The sequence below is a fragment of the Rhopalosiphum padi genome, chromosome 2 (assembly GCF_020882245.1).
Source record: "Rhopalosiphum padi isolate XX-2018 chromosome 2, ASM2088224v1, whole genome shotgun sequence".
Classification (NCBI taxonomy): Eukaryota; Metazoa; Arthropoda; class Insecta; order Hemiptera; family Aphididae; genus Rhopalosiphum; species Rhopalosiphum padi.
In genome coordinates this window covers 27,458,977-27,478,892 of record NC_083598.1, presented here as the reverse complement: position 1 = coordinate 27,478,892, position 19,916 = coordinate 27,458,977, and the positions used below count along the sequence as shown (strand labels likewise).

The 19,916-nt window shown below is 27.6% G+C and overlaps 1 protein-coding gene across 1 annotated transcript in view; it reads right to left on the bottom strand.

The window, feature by feature from the left end:
- The window catches only part of LOC132921354 (glutamate receptor 1-like), a 171,836-nt gene that overhangs the window by 129,711 nt on the left and 22,209 nt on the right, over window positions 1–19,916 (bottom strand). Inside the window, exon 2 of the mRNA XM_060984342.1 lies at window positions 7,704–7,856. Within this exon, the coding sequence (XP_060840325.1) occupies window positions 7,704–7,856 (153 nt within the window). The remainder of the gene's footprint in view (window positions 1–7,703; window positions 7,857–19,916) is intronic.

The window sequence follows — 19,916 nt, the reverse complement described above, 5'->3', positions numbered from 1 at the left end:
CAATCCGCAGCTATAATTGTTTTTATGGTTTTATATTTTAATCGTCGACTGACTCGGCGGTGATGACATTCGTTACACCTTTTCTGTACTTCCATGTATCCACTATAATAAACATAATATTGCCCTATTATAATTGTGTCAGTTTGTTATAATGTACCCCGATATGATGATCGGCTACGATGCCCATTACTGTAAACGTATACCATTACTAAGGTTACCGGAATCGCACGCTAACTAGAATTAATGCGTTCTGGTCTAAGTAGTGGAGATATACCTCTGCGGGTAAGCCCGGATCAAAACAATTCGAAATATCTGAACCGCTGGAACGCTCACGTTTTGTAACGAATGTTTGACAACTCCGAAAAAAGTTCTATCAAACTGTCAATGCGTGAATTTCGACTACAAAAGTTCGTCCGTTATTGGTGGACAAATAGTAGTATAAAATATTGGTCGTCGTGTTATATAAAATATATTTTATTTTCGCGGTTGTATCGAATAAACCACAAATGTCAATTATATTGTTGATATAATAATATTTTGTTCATCATTAGTGCACTACTCCACAATTAGCGTGACTTTGAATTCAAATTATATCGTATAGTTATTTACAACGATTTTTTTTTTTTAAACGATTATTCGATATAATAAAAACAGCCTATAAATATTTTTATCGTATCGATTGGTCATCATATCGTTATTTAGATACAATTAAAACCGTGTGGAATAATATATTATTATAATAAAAATATTATTACGCCGTCGTGTCATCTGCTTCATACTATCGAGAGTATAATAATATACATACTCGTACTATATACATTAATATAATCATTAAAATAAGTATAAAACTATATTGTGCTCAATTTTCGAGTGCAACGTTACAGCTAATGAATATTATTGCTATAATCACAACCTGCTATATTATTTTAAATCTAAAAATTGTTAATTTATTAATAATGATGCTATTAATAACAAAATGATTACGATGATAAAACGTCACGTTGACAGACAAGACTAGGCGTCTAGGCCAAACTCGAATTATGTTGGATTCAAATGGTTTCAATAGAGCTTATAGTGACTAGGGTGTTTATATATGAGTATAACGTGTATATATATATATATATATTATGATACGTGTCCTTGGAGAAGAAACTGTCGACCACGCCTATAGTTGTAGCTTGATTTATATGTGTGGTACATTTCGGTTGTGTGCAATTTATATAAATATATATTATACCAGTACACTTTTTGAGCGTTAAACACCAACCAAATTGTGTCGACAGATTCTTGTGTGCGGAGACAGATCAAGTCAAATAAATGTTCTAGGCATATTGATTTTTTTCTTAGTTCTAGAAAAAATGTACCCCCCAAAAAAAATATATAATAATGACATTGGTAAAAGTGATTTCCTTCAGAATAAAATCATAGAACACAACTAAGCATGTCGCTCTGTTTTATTTAGTCAATGTTGGTTCATTATAACTAGGTCGCTGTAATGGATGTGTAATTAAATTTGAATTTAATGATAAATTATTGCATACAAAAACCGATTCTTATTCAGTAGCGGTCAAATGATTTTGTCATGGTGGCGGGGGATGTGGCCGATTTTTTAATACATACTACTTAATCATTAAAACATAATTTATGGTTATGCACTTATGGCCTAATATACATTTTTTAAATTAAGGTAAATTTATACTTTGTTTATAACAAGTGAGGAGTGTGTTGATATTGAATATTCACGATCATCGAGCGGAGTAATTCCCGTATATTTTGTAGGTATAAGCAACTAAATATTATAATAACAATAACAGCCTTATTCATAGAATGAGTATGGTATCTAGATAATAATAATATGTATACGCTCATAGGCGTTGTTTTGAGAGAAAAAAATAAAACAAACTTTAATACATTAACATTATAGTGCAATATAAATGAATTTAATTTTTATAAATATCAAACAAAAAAAGTCATTGGGGGATCTACATCCCCCCAATCGGAAACGCTATGCAAGCCTATTTATATTTTAGGATATTTTACCATTTATTTATAATAATATAGATAAATAGGTTTGTGGTTTAGATTGCTAAAATTAATTTAAATATTTTTAAACTGCACTGTGTATAGTAAATCAAACAAACGTAAACGAGAAACATTTAAAGTCTCTAAAATTTGTTTACAGTAAAATCATCAAACGGCACGTTATGTCACTTACTTTTGCAATTATTTTTTCTGAGATTTTCAATATTTTGAGATAAAATTTCTGTTTTTCCCATTTTATTTATTTCATTTTTTTTTCGATTATATTATATAACAAAAATACTAAAAATTGTACCCATTAGTTTTGATTTTCAGTCAGAAACCATTCTCAAAATTGAGAATCTGATCATTTTTAATCTTCCTGAAGACAACGCAAAACATAAAACAAACATACACGCAAGACCAATAAATCTTAAATAATATGATATATTCAAATATATCAACAAAAAAAAAATGCGCAATTTTAAATTAATATCTGTTCGGCTATTACCGATGAAATACCCGGTTAATTGAATCACGTGAATGAAAAGAAATAATTTTAGAGTATAATTGTATAGCGGCAATGCAAAAAGTCAAACTCCTTTGGCGATATATTTTTTTAATACAATCATCAGTAATTAATAGTTTTTATTTTTATTGTTTTTAATAAATTTGAGCATATTGTGTGTTGTTGTACGGGTAATTAAAAGTGGTTATTGCCGGTGTGTGTATATATCACACAACCGATATCGTTTCGAACTGAAAAAATGTATAATTGTACCATAATTGTATACCAAAACGATAAATTATAGCCGAAAATTAACCTATTGGCTTTTTACCAGCGGTGTAATTTCAATTTTTTTTTAATACACATATATTTACGCTGGCGGCCGCAAACCCTGTCTGGAATCTGTCCATTTTTCAGGCTAACCAATTTAAAAAGTGGGCAAAATTAACATATTATTGGATTTTAAAAAACCAAATATATACCTTACGCTATCTAAATCTCGCTATTAGATTGTTTTATAAGCTTAGCCGACTGAAAAAAAATCACTGTTACCCTCTCATCCGGAGTACTGTAATAAATATGGTCGACCGTGCTTATCACAGTTGAAACGCGCGAGTTTAAAACCTCATTGGATTTCGCTGACAACTTTGAAATTACGTCTGTTATTTCTATATTGAGGTATTATAAAATCATGTTTTTCTGTATTCCGTCAACCGTACAGTAAGCCTTGTCGAGTATTGTATCATTATTCATTGTATACGGTTTACTCTTAGTGAGCGAGTAACTGTGATATTTTCCGTCTTATTTCAACACACCTGTCTCACAACTGTCTGGTTTACCACAATTTCTTATCAAAATACTTAGGTATACTTTATATTGTTCTCGAGTGTATAATGCCATATAGGTATGTTTAATAATATACATTTTAGTATTATGCAGTACTACACGGTTCCGGTAAAATGAGTCTTGAACATTTCTACACATTACCTCAGGCTCGACGAAATACGCAGCTCGTTTTCCGAGGTTTATACCGCGTATGGATTTTCAAGGTAAAATGTACTACACAGCCGCCTATTATTATAATAGCCTAATACGTCCCTTTTAGCTATACCTATTATTACATGCGCTTTCAATTAAAATTTATGATTTTATATATATTTATATAATAAGTACATATTATATATTGTAATGATTGGCTTAAAACAAATCCAATTAAATTTTCAATTCAAAAATTGTTGAAATCTTTTAAATATGTTTGTGCATTTCTATTGTTTCTTATTATTCAAAAATAGTTATATAGGTCATACATAGTAGATTTGCATTGTTGTTATTATATTATTCTCGCTGACAACCATGATATTATTGTTTAGTGCATTAATACAATAGGGACTGTAAAAGATGTTTTTGTTTTGCTATAGTTTAATTCTTATTTAAAAACCGTGTAACAAAGGATAGATAAAATATAAAAATAAATAATTAATAATTAAATATTATAAATTTATAATTTTGTAAAAACGATAATTTTCCCGCATAAACAATTTAAATTAATTGCAATCTTTCAATGAAGTCTTCCACCGTTATTATTCGTTACTGTATTAATAAAATTAAACGTCGAAAGTCTTTAATCACATTGCATTATTTGTACGAGAAAAATAAAAATGTTTGAAATGACCTATTATATATAATATATATATTAACTACAACTAAATCACTACTGTTTTGAAACCAATGATATATCATTGCTTTCAAATGTCTTTTAATGCGAAATAATACACCACTTTAATGTACTGAGGTAAGTGAAGCGAAACGAGTGACCAAAACTTGATCAATGTTGTACCTTGTCCGATTTTTTTTAAATAATAATATAATGTGTAGCAGGGCGTATAGAATAGGCAATATAGGTACATTAATGTTTCGAAGAACAATAACGTTATGTTCAATGGATTTGTTTTACACTGCATTGTTTTTTTTTTATTCTATCATGACTAGAAGTCATTGACTACTGTATCTGACAGTAGTCCATTGATAGAAAATTCAATGATAATAATGTTCCATTTTAGCAATGAAGTTCAATATTTTTACGATGAAATACAATTTGAAAAATAAATGCACAAATGAAAGCTATTCATATTATATGCGTACACTAAAATATAGTGCACAGAAGGTATTTATTTCAATCATCGAATTGAAACGAATAATTAATCAGATTAATTTATTGTTAAATTTATATTATACAATTTTTAAGTTTTAATTAACATTTTATCATAATATTTTTTTTTTATTTAAAATTGATAGGTAGTAGGAACTAGTAGGTATATGTTATCGTTCTTCTGTCACTAAGGGAATATAATTGTTTTTTTTTTTTGATTTAGTTACAGTCATAGATTTTTATAAAGATGTAATGATTTATTTTAAATAGCTATTGGGTAGGATTTAATATTATTTGTTTAACAAAAATGCAAGGGTAATTATAATAATAAAACGTGAGAGGATATATTAATATCACTTATCAATCAGCGTGTATTAATTTTACGAGAATGTTACAAATAGTGATTAATGATTATATACTTTTTGGGAAATACCTAATACTATATAGTCAAATTAAGCAATTGGTTCATGACAAACTTTCAAAATAAATTTACAACACACATTGTTTTTAAGTTGAGTAAACGAAACGGTACGTGTCATTAGCATGTCTATAGTCTTACTCTTACATTAAGACCCCAGTTATAATAAAATTTGAAAGAGGATTGCCGGATCGTGTACAATTTAACGTTGTTTAATTTAACGTATCGTTGAAGTGAATGACATATGTAAAAGAAATTGACAGTCTCGGATAACTCAAAATCCAATTAACTGCATAAATACGAGTGAAGATGTAAAATAAAATAGTGGTTTTAGATAAATATTTAACAAAATTATCATGGAAAATATTAATCTAATAAAACGTGTTAAAAAAATATATAATATTATACAACTAAATATTCGTTAGCTGCTATATATTATGTTTTTGGGGGCATTATTCACTAATTCACCACTAGAACGAAGTGCTTAAAAGAGTGTATATTGTACATAACATTATTTTCAGAAAACTCGACAATTATGGTCGATAAATAAAATTTAACCATGTCTATTGTCTAGAGAATAAGCCATTCAATAAGTTGCTCAATTTACTGCTTAGTTTAAATAGCTATTTTAAAAAAAAAAACAACGACCAGATTGTATAACGAGTGCTTTTGGTCACGGTATAGTGCTAGACAGATAAAATGTCGTATATTCACAATTATTGGTATAAAAAAAAATGTTTACGATAAAAAACTGAAAAACTCCATTATCTTTTCATATCATAATAGAATTATTCGGTCAACAAAATTTGAATAAATAGAAATATAACAAACATTCAAATTTAAATTGTTAATTCTACTTTCTAGAATACAAAATAAAGAATAATAAAATATCGAAAAATAAATAAAATTATATATTTAAACTTAACTTAACTTTTGATTTGTATTCTACTAATGTCTAATAGTATAATTTATTATAAGTAAAACTAGAAAAAATAATTCACGAATTAAAGAAACAACGAGATTTTTACAGATAAGTGAAATCTAAAATGTCGATTGATATGTATATATAACAGTGAGTAAGACATGGAGATTCATATAATTACATAAAATCCAGTACAGCTAGAATATAATATTATATAATATAATAAATGTTTGAATAGGCAACACAATGTTTTTTGGTTTCCGTTATGTCGAGGGAGAGAAAATATCTCATACATTATTTTGCCTATAAACAATGAACAAGCAGCACCCTTTCGGTTAGGTTAGGCCGAATACTAGTACATCAGTACTAATTCATATTTCTTCTTAAAAAAATGTTTTCATATAAAAATTGAAATATTAAAATACTGCTTTTAAAAATTAAGCTTAAATGGAAACAGTGCAATGATTCACTTCAGTTGACAATTAATTTGAATTAAATTTCTGTCATGCAAATTTCAATAACAATTATTTACGCTAGGATAACTATCTTTTTAATGTATATACAATATAGTGATAATTTCAATAAAGATTTATGATAAACAGTGAGTCAGTCATATTTAAGGGTGGCAAACTAATCAATATAATATCTTTATTTTTATTTTTAGTTATTATAAAAGTGTAAATGTTTATTAGGAAATATCGTTAATACAGAATACTAAATCGGGTTGGTTTTATTTACTAATATATGTATGTATATCATATATTAGTATTAATAGTATTATATTTGGAAATATTATTTTTACTAATATTCTAATCTAATGCTTATTATTAACTAAAGTCAACTTCCAAGTTAATTAATTAATTTTAAATTAGAATTGGAGTCAGAGAACTATTGCTTCTTTATGATGCCATGTCCTATGTTATGTTTCTCGGATTTGAACTATTTTTAATAGTAATAAATCAGTTTTCATATGGAGTATGTATTATTATCTAAAATTAAAATTTAACATTGACAGTAGTGACAGTATTTTAATAAAAATTTTGAAAAAATAAATTGTTTGAATGAGTGAAGATTTTATATTCTAATTCTGTTCTAACCCTGTACATCAGTGGCTTCCAACCTTTTTAGTTATGCGGACCACTATTTTGTATCTCTATAGGTCCACCAATAACTAATATAATAATACCTATATACGCATATGTATATAATATATAACAATATTATTTTAAATATATACTTTAATGATGTTAATATTATAATGGTACCACGGCCCATGGGCTGGGAACTGCTACTGTACATATATGGGTACATTTTGTTAATTATTTTTATATAAATTAATTTATTATTGTTTTTTAAAAATAAGTATACCATTCTAGTTACATATCTAATTTCACAATAATTTTTATTCAGTATAAGTAATGAATCTGTTTTGTTTAACAGTCTTAATCATATTTTCTAATGACTAAAGTGATAGATATACAAAATAATATTCACTAATATGTTATAAGATAGAAATATTTAGCATAAAAAAACAGTTATTAATTTGTATATATTATAATGCGTACCACCAATATAAATATAACGATATTGTTCGTCTAAAGTATTTTAGTGATATTTTTAAATTAGTTATTTATTGATATGAATTAATCTAAAACTATCATAATATTTTAATAAAAAAAAAACTCACTCAGTTTAGATAATTTAAAAGCGTCTGCAGTTTTAATCACGTCCACATAGGCTTGTAGTTCAAATCGTCTTTCAGTATTGTTTTGGTTATGCTTAAACACAGCTAATTTGAATGCGGTTTGCACTTCATCAGATCCTTGTTCAAAAATTGCTCCTGTGGAAAAAATAACAACAACAATAATAATAGATTCACTGGATTCTTTATTAATTAATCCGAAGAAAATATATTCGCAACGCGCTATAATGGTCATCAGACGTATCGTGCCATAGGATTTATTTACGACTTCACGGTGTAAGGAAAAAGTTCTCCCTTTATCAACCGACCCGATTCCGTATGTCCTTTGGGTCACTGAAAATTTGTCCTTAGTTTTGCACTCCAAATAACTATCTCTTTCTCTCAAATACAAAATCCTATTCTCTTTTAGTCCAGTGCACATTTTGTTCAGCTGATCCCACTAAGGCCCTTTCCCTTCCCACTTGCCATCTACGTAGAACTTCGTCCGAAGAACAGATTCACATTAAATCGTCTAGAAAAGTATTATTAGAATGGTCGTAAGTTTTTATTTTACCCACCACCCGTTATCCGTGTATTGTATACTAGACAAATATTTGAACCATTCAGTTTGGGTCACTTCATTGGTTACTATTCGTGTACATTTATATTACTGTGGTATATTGACCAATCATTAAGTTTTATGAAATAGACTCCAGAAAAATATGATAAGTCTTTTGTGTCTCGAACGAAAACCAATCATCATATTTAACCGACCGTTGTTGCCAAGCGGCTTAGTTTTTCGAGAACATTAAATCCGATGAGAATAATATTATATTGAAGAAATTGTTGTGTTTTTATAAAACCGTTTGAATATCCAACCATATTTCTATTTCAATAATTCAAATCATTTTATGAAATTAAAATCTTTTCAATTTTCAATACTACAATTATGATTCTATAATGAAATAAAAATAATTATGTTATTTGATGGTAATAGTATAATATCATTTATTCATTTGGGAAACAAACCGTTTAAATAAACTAAATAATTTAAATTTACAAAATAACAGAGACAGATAAATTCTATCGCATAGTATGTACTATGTACTTAAATTCTTATAATATTAAATTTTGGTTAAAAGTATTTTTTCTACTGAATTTTGACAGAATAAAATGTATATTGTCTGAATGATTAATAGTCTGTACATTTTTTCTATGTTTTATTTTTTAAGACATTCAGAAACGTCATAAATAACTCAATGGAAAAAAATTTACATTGGTTTTTACAGATATATTTAGATACACAATTAGTACAAAAATTATAAAATCCTTATGATATATAAATATATTATATAAATTTATGTTGTAACAAGTATTATGAATTGTTAATTTCAAATTAATATCGAATAGATAATGAATTAGTAATATCTATAATTATATTTGCTATTTGAAATTATGTAATAATTGGATTTATATCAAAAATAACAATATTTTTTTTATAAATAGTAGATACAAAATATAAATAATTACTAGACTAATTCTAATACTAGTAGAATCTAGATTAAAAAATGAAAGTAAATATTGGATTACCTATTATAAATATTATTAGATAATTTTAAAAATGTTAAGTATGGATGTATATGGTTGCGATTAAACAAATTAACACGTCTTATAAATCCATTGCGATTGCTACGCGTCTAATTAAATAGAAAGCGCGCCATTGTTTCGATTTGAAAGAGAAGCCCAACTAATTAAAATATATTGTGCTACACCTTTAATAATTTTGTACATTTTCCGATTTTGTTATACAGCGTTTATTCATTTATCCTTTAAATCCAAGTTGGCGTACAACTATCGATCATTCTTATATATGTACAGTAAACCAATAACAATTTAAGTGCTCAAAATACAAAAACAGCCTTTGTTCACTCAGTTTGTTCTGGTTAAGTTATACAGTGTTGCTCTAAAACGCAATGCCAGTTTTGGTTTTAAAATAATCAAAATAAAATTTGGCTTTAGGAAACAATAAAGGTTGAATTATTTAAATTGTTTAATATTTTAGAGGCCTCTGACAACTGCTCATTTAGTTCAATAACCTTTTGTCGGCTAATTGCATCTGGAACTTAATGTCTGTAATTTAAAATATTCAAAACAAAAATAAGTAGAAAATAAAATGTATCATACTTCTCTATATTATTCAAAGAGATTAGTCTATAATATATAATTATTGTCATTTTATTGTATAAGACTATAGATAATATACGATGTCGTATGATGATTATATTATATGATGCGTAATAATTATATAGTATATTTCACCTACGAATAACTATTCGAGTAAAAAGTTTATTTAACTAATTTACTGTAATATAACTATACAATTTATGTGTGCCAAAATAAAATATAATATTATCTGGTATCAAAGAATTTTTTTTATGATAAATACCATCCAATTTATTTAAGCCTGTCTTAACTCAAACTTTTTTTATGTAAATAACCCAATGATCTTGGAAGTTTATTGATTTAAGTTACAAATAAATAATAACTAATAATTTGTTTTATCTAAAATAATGTAAAATAAGTACTTTTAGTGAGTAGATTTTTTTTCATTGGACATAAAAGTTTCAATCGTTACTCTTCGATATTAAACATTTTTAATATTATTTGTGACTATAATTTATTCATTATTTCTAATAAGTATTAGAAAATACTTATTCATTTATTATGTAATATCCTTTAACTAAATGTATAATATACAAAAATAACATAAATTATTAGCACAAAAATGTTCGTAAATTAATGTAAATAATACATTTAAATTGCAAATTAATACAGTACTATTTTATCATCATTTACACATGACACTGTATTATTCATTTTTTTTTTTTTTTGATTTTATCAAATTATAATTATAACGATCTAGGTGGCTGGTAATAATTAAAACACATAAGTGTCATCCGCATACATTTATTTTAAAATTTGCATTGTATGAATATTGTACTTGAAAACTTCAATCCATAGCATATTTGCTTGCATGATATGCATTTCAAATACGTTTTAAATAACTGACGCAATGGCGTGAACAGTTACATTCATACATTCCAAAGGGGATTTTACTACGGTGCGAAAAATCGAAATATTCACGATAAAAAAGCAACATCTTTACGGTGCATTAAACGTAATGTAAAACGTATCCAGTGAAAGACTGTTTGTTTAACAATATAATGCTCAACTTATTCTGAGATGTGTATGTTATTTTGTGTGAAAAAAGCCGTTTTGGTCGTTCACTCAAATTTACGTATTGGCGTACTTATATTTTAATTTAAAATTAATTTTCATATTATTACTATACATATACTTATTTTTATTTAATAGTTATGCACAATAATAAATTTAATAAATATAAATTATACTCTAGTTAACATTTAAAAATCCATATACATCATAACAGTATTATTTATGATTAATAAGAAAAATAACAAAAAATAATGAATAATCCTTGAGGATTATTTGTATTTCGGTTTTATCATATTTATACGTGGTGGCCGATTGGAAGGTACTAAAGTTTTTAAAATTAATACGAATTGTTGTATCTAATGTCAGCGAAAATAAATTGGTATAATAAAAGTTGAAAATCTTGAAAATTATATTGTTCAAACTAAGTATAAAAACTTAGTTAAAATCATGTCAAGCTTGGTCAAATTCAACGACAATTTATTCTTAGAAAGTGATTGTTCACCGAGTGTTTGTCTACAAAACAAGAAGAGATCTCATACTGTATAATATACTTAAAAATGTTTATGTTATAATTTATAACACTTTTTTGTTGTACGATTTAATTAAAATTATGACAATTACATAACATAATGTAGCTTATTACTGTTTTCCTTAGTGAAACATTCTAAAATGAGTTTATTCTTTAACGATTCTACTTATAAAATTGTTTGTACAGATTAAAGAGCTCAAAACATTATGGCTGTGCAAATATTTAATTTTGATTTTAAATATTTAAAAACTATAAACATCATTGTTCTTTTTATATTTTTTTTTACAACGCGTAGATTTCCAATTAAAAAGGAAAAAAGTGAGTTACAGAATCATGACTGCGAGATCTTATTTGAAAGCCATTCATGTTTCTAACGCATTATTATGCACACGCGACGGTTTTGATTCATATTTTCTCGTGGGACATACTGTTCTTGAACAATGTCTGTGAAAAGTCAAATTGTCTGGCCATATAAGATACAGGATTTTGATATATGTGTATTATGTTCGGTCATCTATCATTATGTTATGTAAAACAAATAGCGCCGGATAAAATCATCTCCCTCTGCTATCGTTCCGACCTCTTCTCATACACCCTTTATATAGACTTTTTTTTTTCAGTCGGGAAAAAAAATAAAACATATAATATCTATATAAATAACTATTACGAGTTACCGTTCCGGCGATAAACAAAAAAGCATTTGTCAGTATGAAATAAAAGGAGGCCCTGATAAATTGTTGTCGGGCCGCCACCGAGAGATTGGCTTTCGGTCGGGCGATGAGGGAATGAATTGGTGGGGGGAAGGGGGTTCGAAACATGTAATTTATATATATTTATATACGGCGAAGGAGATAGATTGAGAGGATGGCGGTAGTGTGTATCGAACCCTGTATAGTCGTCCGTCGTCAGGAAAAAGGAACGCTGTAGTAAATTTGTTGCCAAAGACCGTGTCCGGTGATCGGGTTCGTGCCTAACGAAAAGGACGGGATGCGACGGGTGGAAAGTGGAGGTGAACATTCACGTGCAGAAAGTGACGGAGTCGCATATAGTACCTATATAGTGATAGAACACACACACACACACCCGCGTACCCACACTGTATACACTATTTTCTGTGTATTCGTAATAATAGTAGTAATAGTAATAGTAGTAGTATTATATAAACTGCATTGCAAAGGAGTGTATATAAACTGCCGGCACAAAAGCTCTGAGTCCCTATCATCTATCTAACGTGTTTGGTACGCGTCCAAACCACGCCCACCGTCTGTGTCTCACCCTCCGCACTCACTCATCCCATATTCCCATCGCTATCTCTCTTCCACTCCCGCATCACCCCCTTCACTTATAGTCACGTTCTTTTTTCCACTCTACTATCATGTGTTATCCTTAACCCTTACACACACAACCCTTCCCGTCCGTCTCTTCACAGCAGTGAGTTTTTGTTTTCCGATCGGCCAGGTTTTCTGATGTAAAACAAATTGATTGCCCCGGATTTTAGTCCGTTTCTTTCCTACCCTTTTCCGTTACTATCACATGTGCGCGCGTGTGAGTGTGTGTGTGTGTGAGTATGTCTTTCTCTTTATCAATCCTCCGTGATCCCTCTCCCGCGCTCTCCTTTTATCTATCTATCCGTCTATCTCACATCAGTGGCCCGGATTGACTTGACGGTTCGTTTTTATCACTAAATGCTTTAGTATATCAGTGGGATCACCCAATAGTACGTTGGCCGACGAACATCAACTGTAATGATATATATATACAACTAGCTCCCGTGGATTAAACTTCAATTTTAGATTTAATTTGAGTTACCGGAGACAAAAATAATTAAATTAATCGAATGCGCGGGAGATAAGAATACGATTGGAACAAATATAATGTTAGCTATAAAATGTGTAGATATACTTTTACTACTCAACCAAGAGTAATGATCTTCCATTTGTTTGTTTTATTAAAAATACACTAGTATTGAATAAAACAGGTTGTTTATGATTAACATTGATTATTAATATTATTCTTAATATGGTATATTTTGTATAACTGTTATTAAAATTAAAAGTTATGTAATGATAGTTTTGAATTTCAGTTTATAATTGAAAACTGTATAATATTGAATAACGGAAATAAACTGAATAATTGTGTATTTTTAATAAATTTATTTAAAACATTTAAAAATTATTTTATAAACAATTATAACATTTACAATATTATTTCACATGATAAAATAAGAGAAATAACGGAAATGGATATAATGTTTACTGTTTAGTGTTTTAGTAAAAATAATTTATTCGTAATTAAATAGATAATTATTTTGATGTTGAATAAGTATTTATATGTAATAAAATAAATATTTTAGATGATAATAAATATTAATTTTAAATCAAATGTATGAAACATTACAATTTTATATGTTTTTCTAATGTCCAATGTGCAAATGAAAAATAAAATACTTAAAATCTAAATATTTATTAGCTATAAATAATGATTAAATTATATATTCTATTTTTTCTGAATACAGTAGGCATATAAATATTTTAACTTGCACAGTTAAAATTTTTAAATCAATTTATGAAAATTATAAAAGTATTTATTTATATTTTATATATAATTTCATATTAAGTTATGAAGTACTATAATTTTCTCTGAAAGCTATTCATAATAATGTACGTAGAATATCAATACAAATTTAAAATTAATTAAGCATAGTTTTTGAAAGCTTTTTATAAAATATATATATTAAGTATAATACTTATTAAATTGTTATATGCATATTATATAAGTATATTGCATATTTTATTATATTACAGACTGATATTTCCCTTAAATTTGTTTTTGCATACACTTTTATTATGTGTTCTAACTTATACACTTCCTCGATGATGGATCATTATTAACATTTTCTTCAGATGCGTGCAAAACGTTAGACCGTAAATTACTATTACATAAGTTATATACATATTATTTAATATTATAACTCAAGGGCCACGTTTACTCGAATGTTATTAAAAATTTAAAGATAAAATTTATTCAACTATTTTTTTGCGAACATTTTTTTTTTTATAAGTTTAAAATACCAATTTTAAATTTACCTATAGAATATTATTTGTAATAATTGTCCAACAATAATTTATAACACGTTTAATTTAATATAAATAATTGAATATAATTGAAAGAATATTATTAACATTCTTCATATAGTTGATTAATGATTAAATCTATTACATAAATGTTTTAAACAAGTACGAGTAAAATTATATGATAACTATACTTATATTATTTAGTGTTCATATTCATACTAGCTACTTATAATAATATAAATAAAAGTGAAAGCTAAATTAAAATTTAACAAAATATTTTATATTATAAACATAGTTATTTAAATGAAAAAAAAAAGTTTTGGTAAAATAATAATAATTAGCGATTTACTAGTTAAATATAAGTATTTAATACCAACCCTTCATAAATATAAAGAATTTACATGTTTCATTTGTTTTTGTGAATTTTCTAATAGGATAAATTATCATTTAGACATTATGGTAAATTTATTGAATTTAAAGAATAATATATATTTATTATTTAGTAATAACAATATACTAATAATCAAATATTTAAAGAACATATAATAATTATATAAAAGAGTATATTATTATAAGAACTATTAGTTATAGTTAAATATTTTTGTAAACGGTTTAAACTTGATAATTATTTGTATGAAAAGTTTTCAAGTTTAATCTATTCCATTAGTTTTGTACCCTAGAGCAACTTAGATAAACATTTCGGGAGGTTTATATCAAGTTGGATATTTTAATTTTGAAACAAAAATTGTTTGTTTAAATAAATTCTAGGATGGTGAAAGGATAAGGGTATGAGGTCAATCTTTTTTTAGAGTTAATAAAAATATATTTAATTTATGAAAACATATTTAAAATAACATTATTCATGTATAATATGTATAAACAAAAATTGAATATAAAAATAAATTATAAAATACTACAAGTATAATTATCTCATAATAATGATACATTTTTGTTCGCATCGCATTTTTGCAACTATTAAATAATTTCTTGAAAACTAATGCTTTGTTTAAGCAAATTAGAGACAAAAATAAGTTCCTCGAAGTGTAAAATTACTGTACAATAATATTCATACTATTATTAGGTACTATATAATATTTTACTGTTATCGTATTTATCGGCCGAATAAAGATCGCCGGCTGTGACCCCAATATTTTTATCTTGTTATGAAAACCTCCACAGGACCGAAACGTCTATTTTTACTGACGGGATTTTCCGTACCTCTTATGAGGGAGCTACGAAAGATAGGTACACTAACACTGTGGATTACTTTTAAAAGAATAGTGGTCGTAGCCGCAGGCCATCTATAAAATATTTGCTTGCGGTAAAACGCACAAAGTTCTTTATATTATAAAATCCGTGAGAAATATTTTTTATTGATTTTCGTTTACACATAAAAACACATAACAAAAAATAATGAATTCATGTAAATTATATTGAACGTTTCTTCACGCCCATTTTTATAAATTAATGGAAATGTCGACAACATGACATTAGGGCTTATACGACATACCACAAAAATGTAAAATTTATTTAATTCTGTTTACTCAAGTTTACGAACGATTTGATAACAATGAATTATGCGTATATTTGTGTATTTAGAGGTACTCTCTAGATACGTATTATTAAATTATATTGGACTAATGTCAATTCATGATTATATATCAGAAATTGTTATTGTTTTATCATTGTTATTGTAGTAGTCACGAGGAAAAATTAGTAATAAAAAATCATTACTATTTCATATCAATAATATTCGCCGTTCACACATTCGAGTAGAAAAAAAAATACAAACTAAAATCATGGTAATATTAAATTTAATGTTATCTGTTCAGTGTTTATCTAAATGATGTAAATAATATGCAATAATATTATCCGTATATATTATACGTATGTACGTACGATGTACATGCTCATGCGTATCATCAAAGCGTTATAAGTATATTTGTATTTATTTATTAAACAACCTCAATCGGGTTCCACAATGTAATAACACATCAATAATATAAAAAAATATTGGTAATGTATCGATTACAGCTTATCATAAATCAAATTAATCAATACATTTATTAATTATGAGTTTAACAATAACTGTAATATTTTTAGAACATAAGATATCATAATATTAGCAACAGATCGGGATTGGATTTCAGTAGTTTTATTACTCGAATAATTTGAGAATCGTTCATCGGGAAATTATTGATTGCGGTTTGATATACCCACAAAAATGTGGTTTGCATAACTATCATGTATATCTATTATTTCGTAGGCGGGAGAACCGACAGCCGAGACTATATTTTTGTCTCTTTTGTCATCCGCGCCTGATGGGCGAGACTCGACGGAGAACTTGTCCGAGAACCGTAGTATTGCCGAGCTTTCAGTGCAATATTTATAATATAAGTATGATATTTATTCATCTCATCCGGTAGGTATACCATTACAATGTGAAATGCACTGCGCCGTGTCATCGTCATACACAATAATAATAATAATAATAATAATAATAATAATGAAAATAATAATAATAATAGTAATAATAATAATAATGATGATGATGATAAGACTATTGTTGTCGGCTTCTATTGAAACTATAGAAATAGGGAAAGTATAGAACTAACACGCGCACACACGCGTCAGACAAGCTGCCGGGGGATGAACAGAAATATCCGTCTGGGTCTGGTTGCAGGCGTGGCGGGTGGCGAACCCTGTCCCGACCGCGCGTAGCAGTCAGTCGGTATTCGACGTACTTATGCGTTTATATTGTGTAGGTATATAATAGTACACGCGAGCATATTACACACCTTGTCCGTAAATCATTATATATAATATTCACGTATGCGATTATTATTATTATTATTGTATACGTGTAATTTTGAAGTTTGGGGGGGGCGTAGGGAGGGTTGGATGGCGGTCGAAAGAATTCAGTCAGCGGGCGGTGACGAACATCGTCGTGACGACGACTCGCTTGTTAATTAAACACGCTCCGTCGGTGGCGGCGGCGTCCGTTGCCCCGTGTGTTCTATACGTTTAAATATTATAAAATCATCGCAGTCTGTACTACACCTACCTATGCGACGAGACGAGTTTCGCAGACTTATAATATTATTATATTATTATTGACTGTTTATTTCGTCATCTACCTTCGTTAGTGTATAAAGTGTACTGTATAGAAACAACAAAGGACCGTGTCCCGCCGGTGAAAATTCGTAGTGGAGTGTGCAAAATAGTTGGTTAGTTTCGGAATAGTTTTATAATATAGTTTTTCCATGTCGCGTAATGTATTCAGACAGAATGTTTACATGACCTTAAATTTAAATTTATTTGTTTAAATTAATGTTTTGAATTATTTAATCATTTTATTGGTTGTTATTTTTACTATTATTGTTATATTTATATTTCTTACTATTGTTATACCGTTTCATTATTATTGTCCATGCCATACTTCCTAATATTATATACTTTCCATATATAATTTAAATAGCTTATATATAAGCTATAAGCTATCTAAATTATATCATTATTAAGTTTAACTGAAAATATACACAATTATTTTATACTTTGCTAAAGGGTTCTAAGACCCGTTTAATATATGTATATAAATAAATAATAATGAAAAAAATCCACAAATTGTCGTACTATAAAGTTGAAAAATTAGGAGCGAGTTCGTCCTGTCCACTATTCACAAAATAGAAGGCGTTGTGCACGACTAAACATAATAAAATAGCAGCAGTAGAACAAATACAAAAAGTGAGCGATAAACAAAACCGCGAAGATGCGAAAAAAAACAGTGTGTGTACCTAGTTTCATGAACACGATTGAACTAGCTTAAGTGTAGTGTTTCGGTATAGTCTAATATATATATATATACACACTGTAAAGTTTATACTTATGTAATTCATAGGGTGATGTAGCAAGCATGACCTTCTTTTTTCAATAATACAGTAATTTAAAATTTAATTTTTGGAATTTTTAAATATACTTAACATTTTGACGTATCAGAATCAAAATTCGAACGATTTTTGAGTTATTTATCCTTGTGTACTAATAAAGGTCCACGATATAGAGGCTATGAATATTTGAAAATTTTGGTAATTAATATAAATCTATCAACATCATTATAATTTTTAAGTATAGTCCAAATAAAAAATAAATACTAGATTCAATATTATACTTATATAGAAGATATTTTTAAGAAATATTATCTTTAGTATAAAAATTACTTAATAATCTAAAATTACTCATTAGCATTTTGATTTATATAATACATTATCATATATTACAACTTATAGATTGTCCTTATTTTAAAAAACAAGATTTGAATAAATTAATTATTTAAGTAAAAATGTAAAAATGCATGTGAGCATAATTATTATAGTCAATCATTGGATCCTCCTGTACACACATATATATATAAAGTAAATAAGATATAATTGATGGTATAATAATATTATTGTTTGTATACAATAAACGACGACACTGCCGTGGGAATTCGTTCATGTTGTCCTCGCTTAGTTGGCGGCCAAGAAGAAAAAAGTAATAGTAGTTTAACAGTTAGTTATAATGTGTGTACCTACTTCTAAAGTGTAGTCTGCTACCGATCGTCCGATCGTGACTATTTTGTTTTTGTTTTTACTTCATGTGTGTCAACAACCTTTTCAGTATACACCAGGTTAGAAAATCTTATACTTATAAAATAATTCATTACAGGAAAATAGTTGTGGTTCGGTGGTGGTGGACAAGATGAGGCGGCGCCCTTCAAACTTTAATACAATTTTTAATTTCTGAGATTACAAAAATAAAATTGATATTTTTATTAAAAGTTTATAATTATTAGTATTGAGTAGTATGTATTTGTATGTTCACGGTACTTTTAAGCAGGGAGATTTTAAAAGTTAAAGCAGGAATATCCTCCTCAATAATCTACTACTTTTCGTGTAACAAATCATAATAATTTTGAAAAAAAATGTTTGTGTGAGAATGTAATTTCAGAATCATTAAAAGTTTGTGGTATACGGAAAAAATTAAACGGTGTTGAAGAGGATATTTCTGGTTGAACTTTTAAAATCTCCCCGCCGAAAAGTGTTGTGAAAATACAAACACATACTATGCTCGCCTTGTCGACAATCGATAATAGTGACTAATCGTTATTCTGTTTTTATATTATAATATGTACGATATTATATTGATATAATTAAATTAATTTTATTGGACAGCCGACTAAACCGACCACGACCTATATGTCCGGACAACCCTAACTATAAACTGTCGGCATTCAGCACTATATTACTACTATTATGATTATTATAATATTGTCGTCGTGTCAAATTGTCAGACACTTCTGCAGACCACGACGAGCGACAATGTTTGCAGCACGTATGTGTC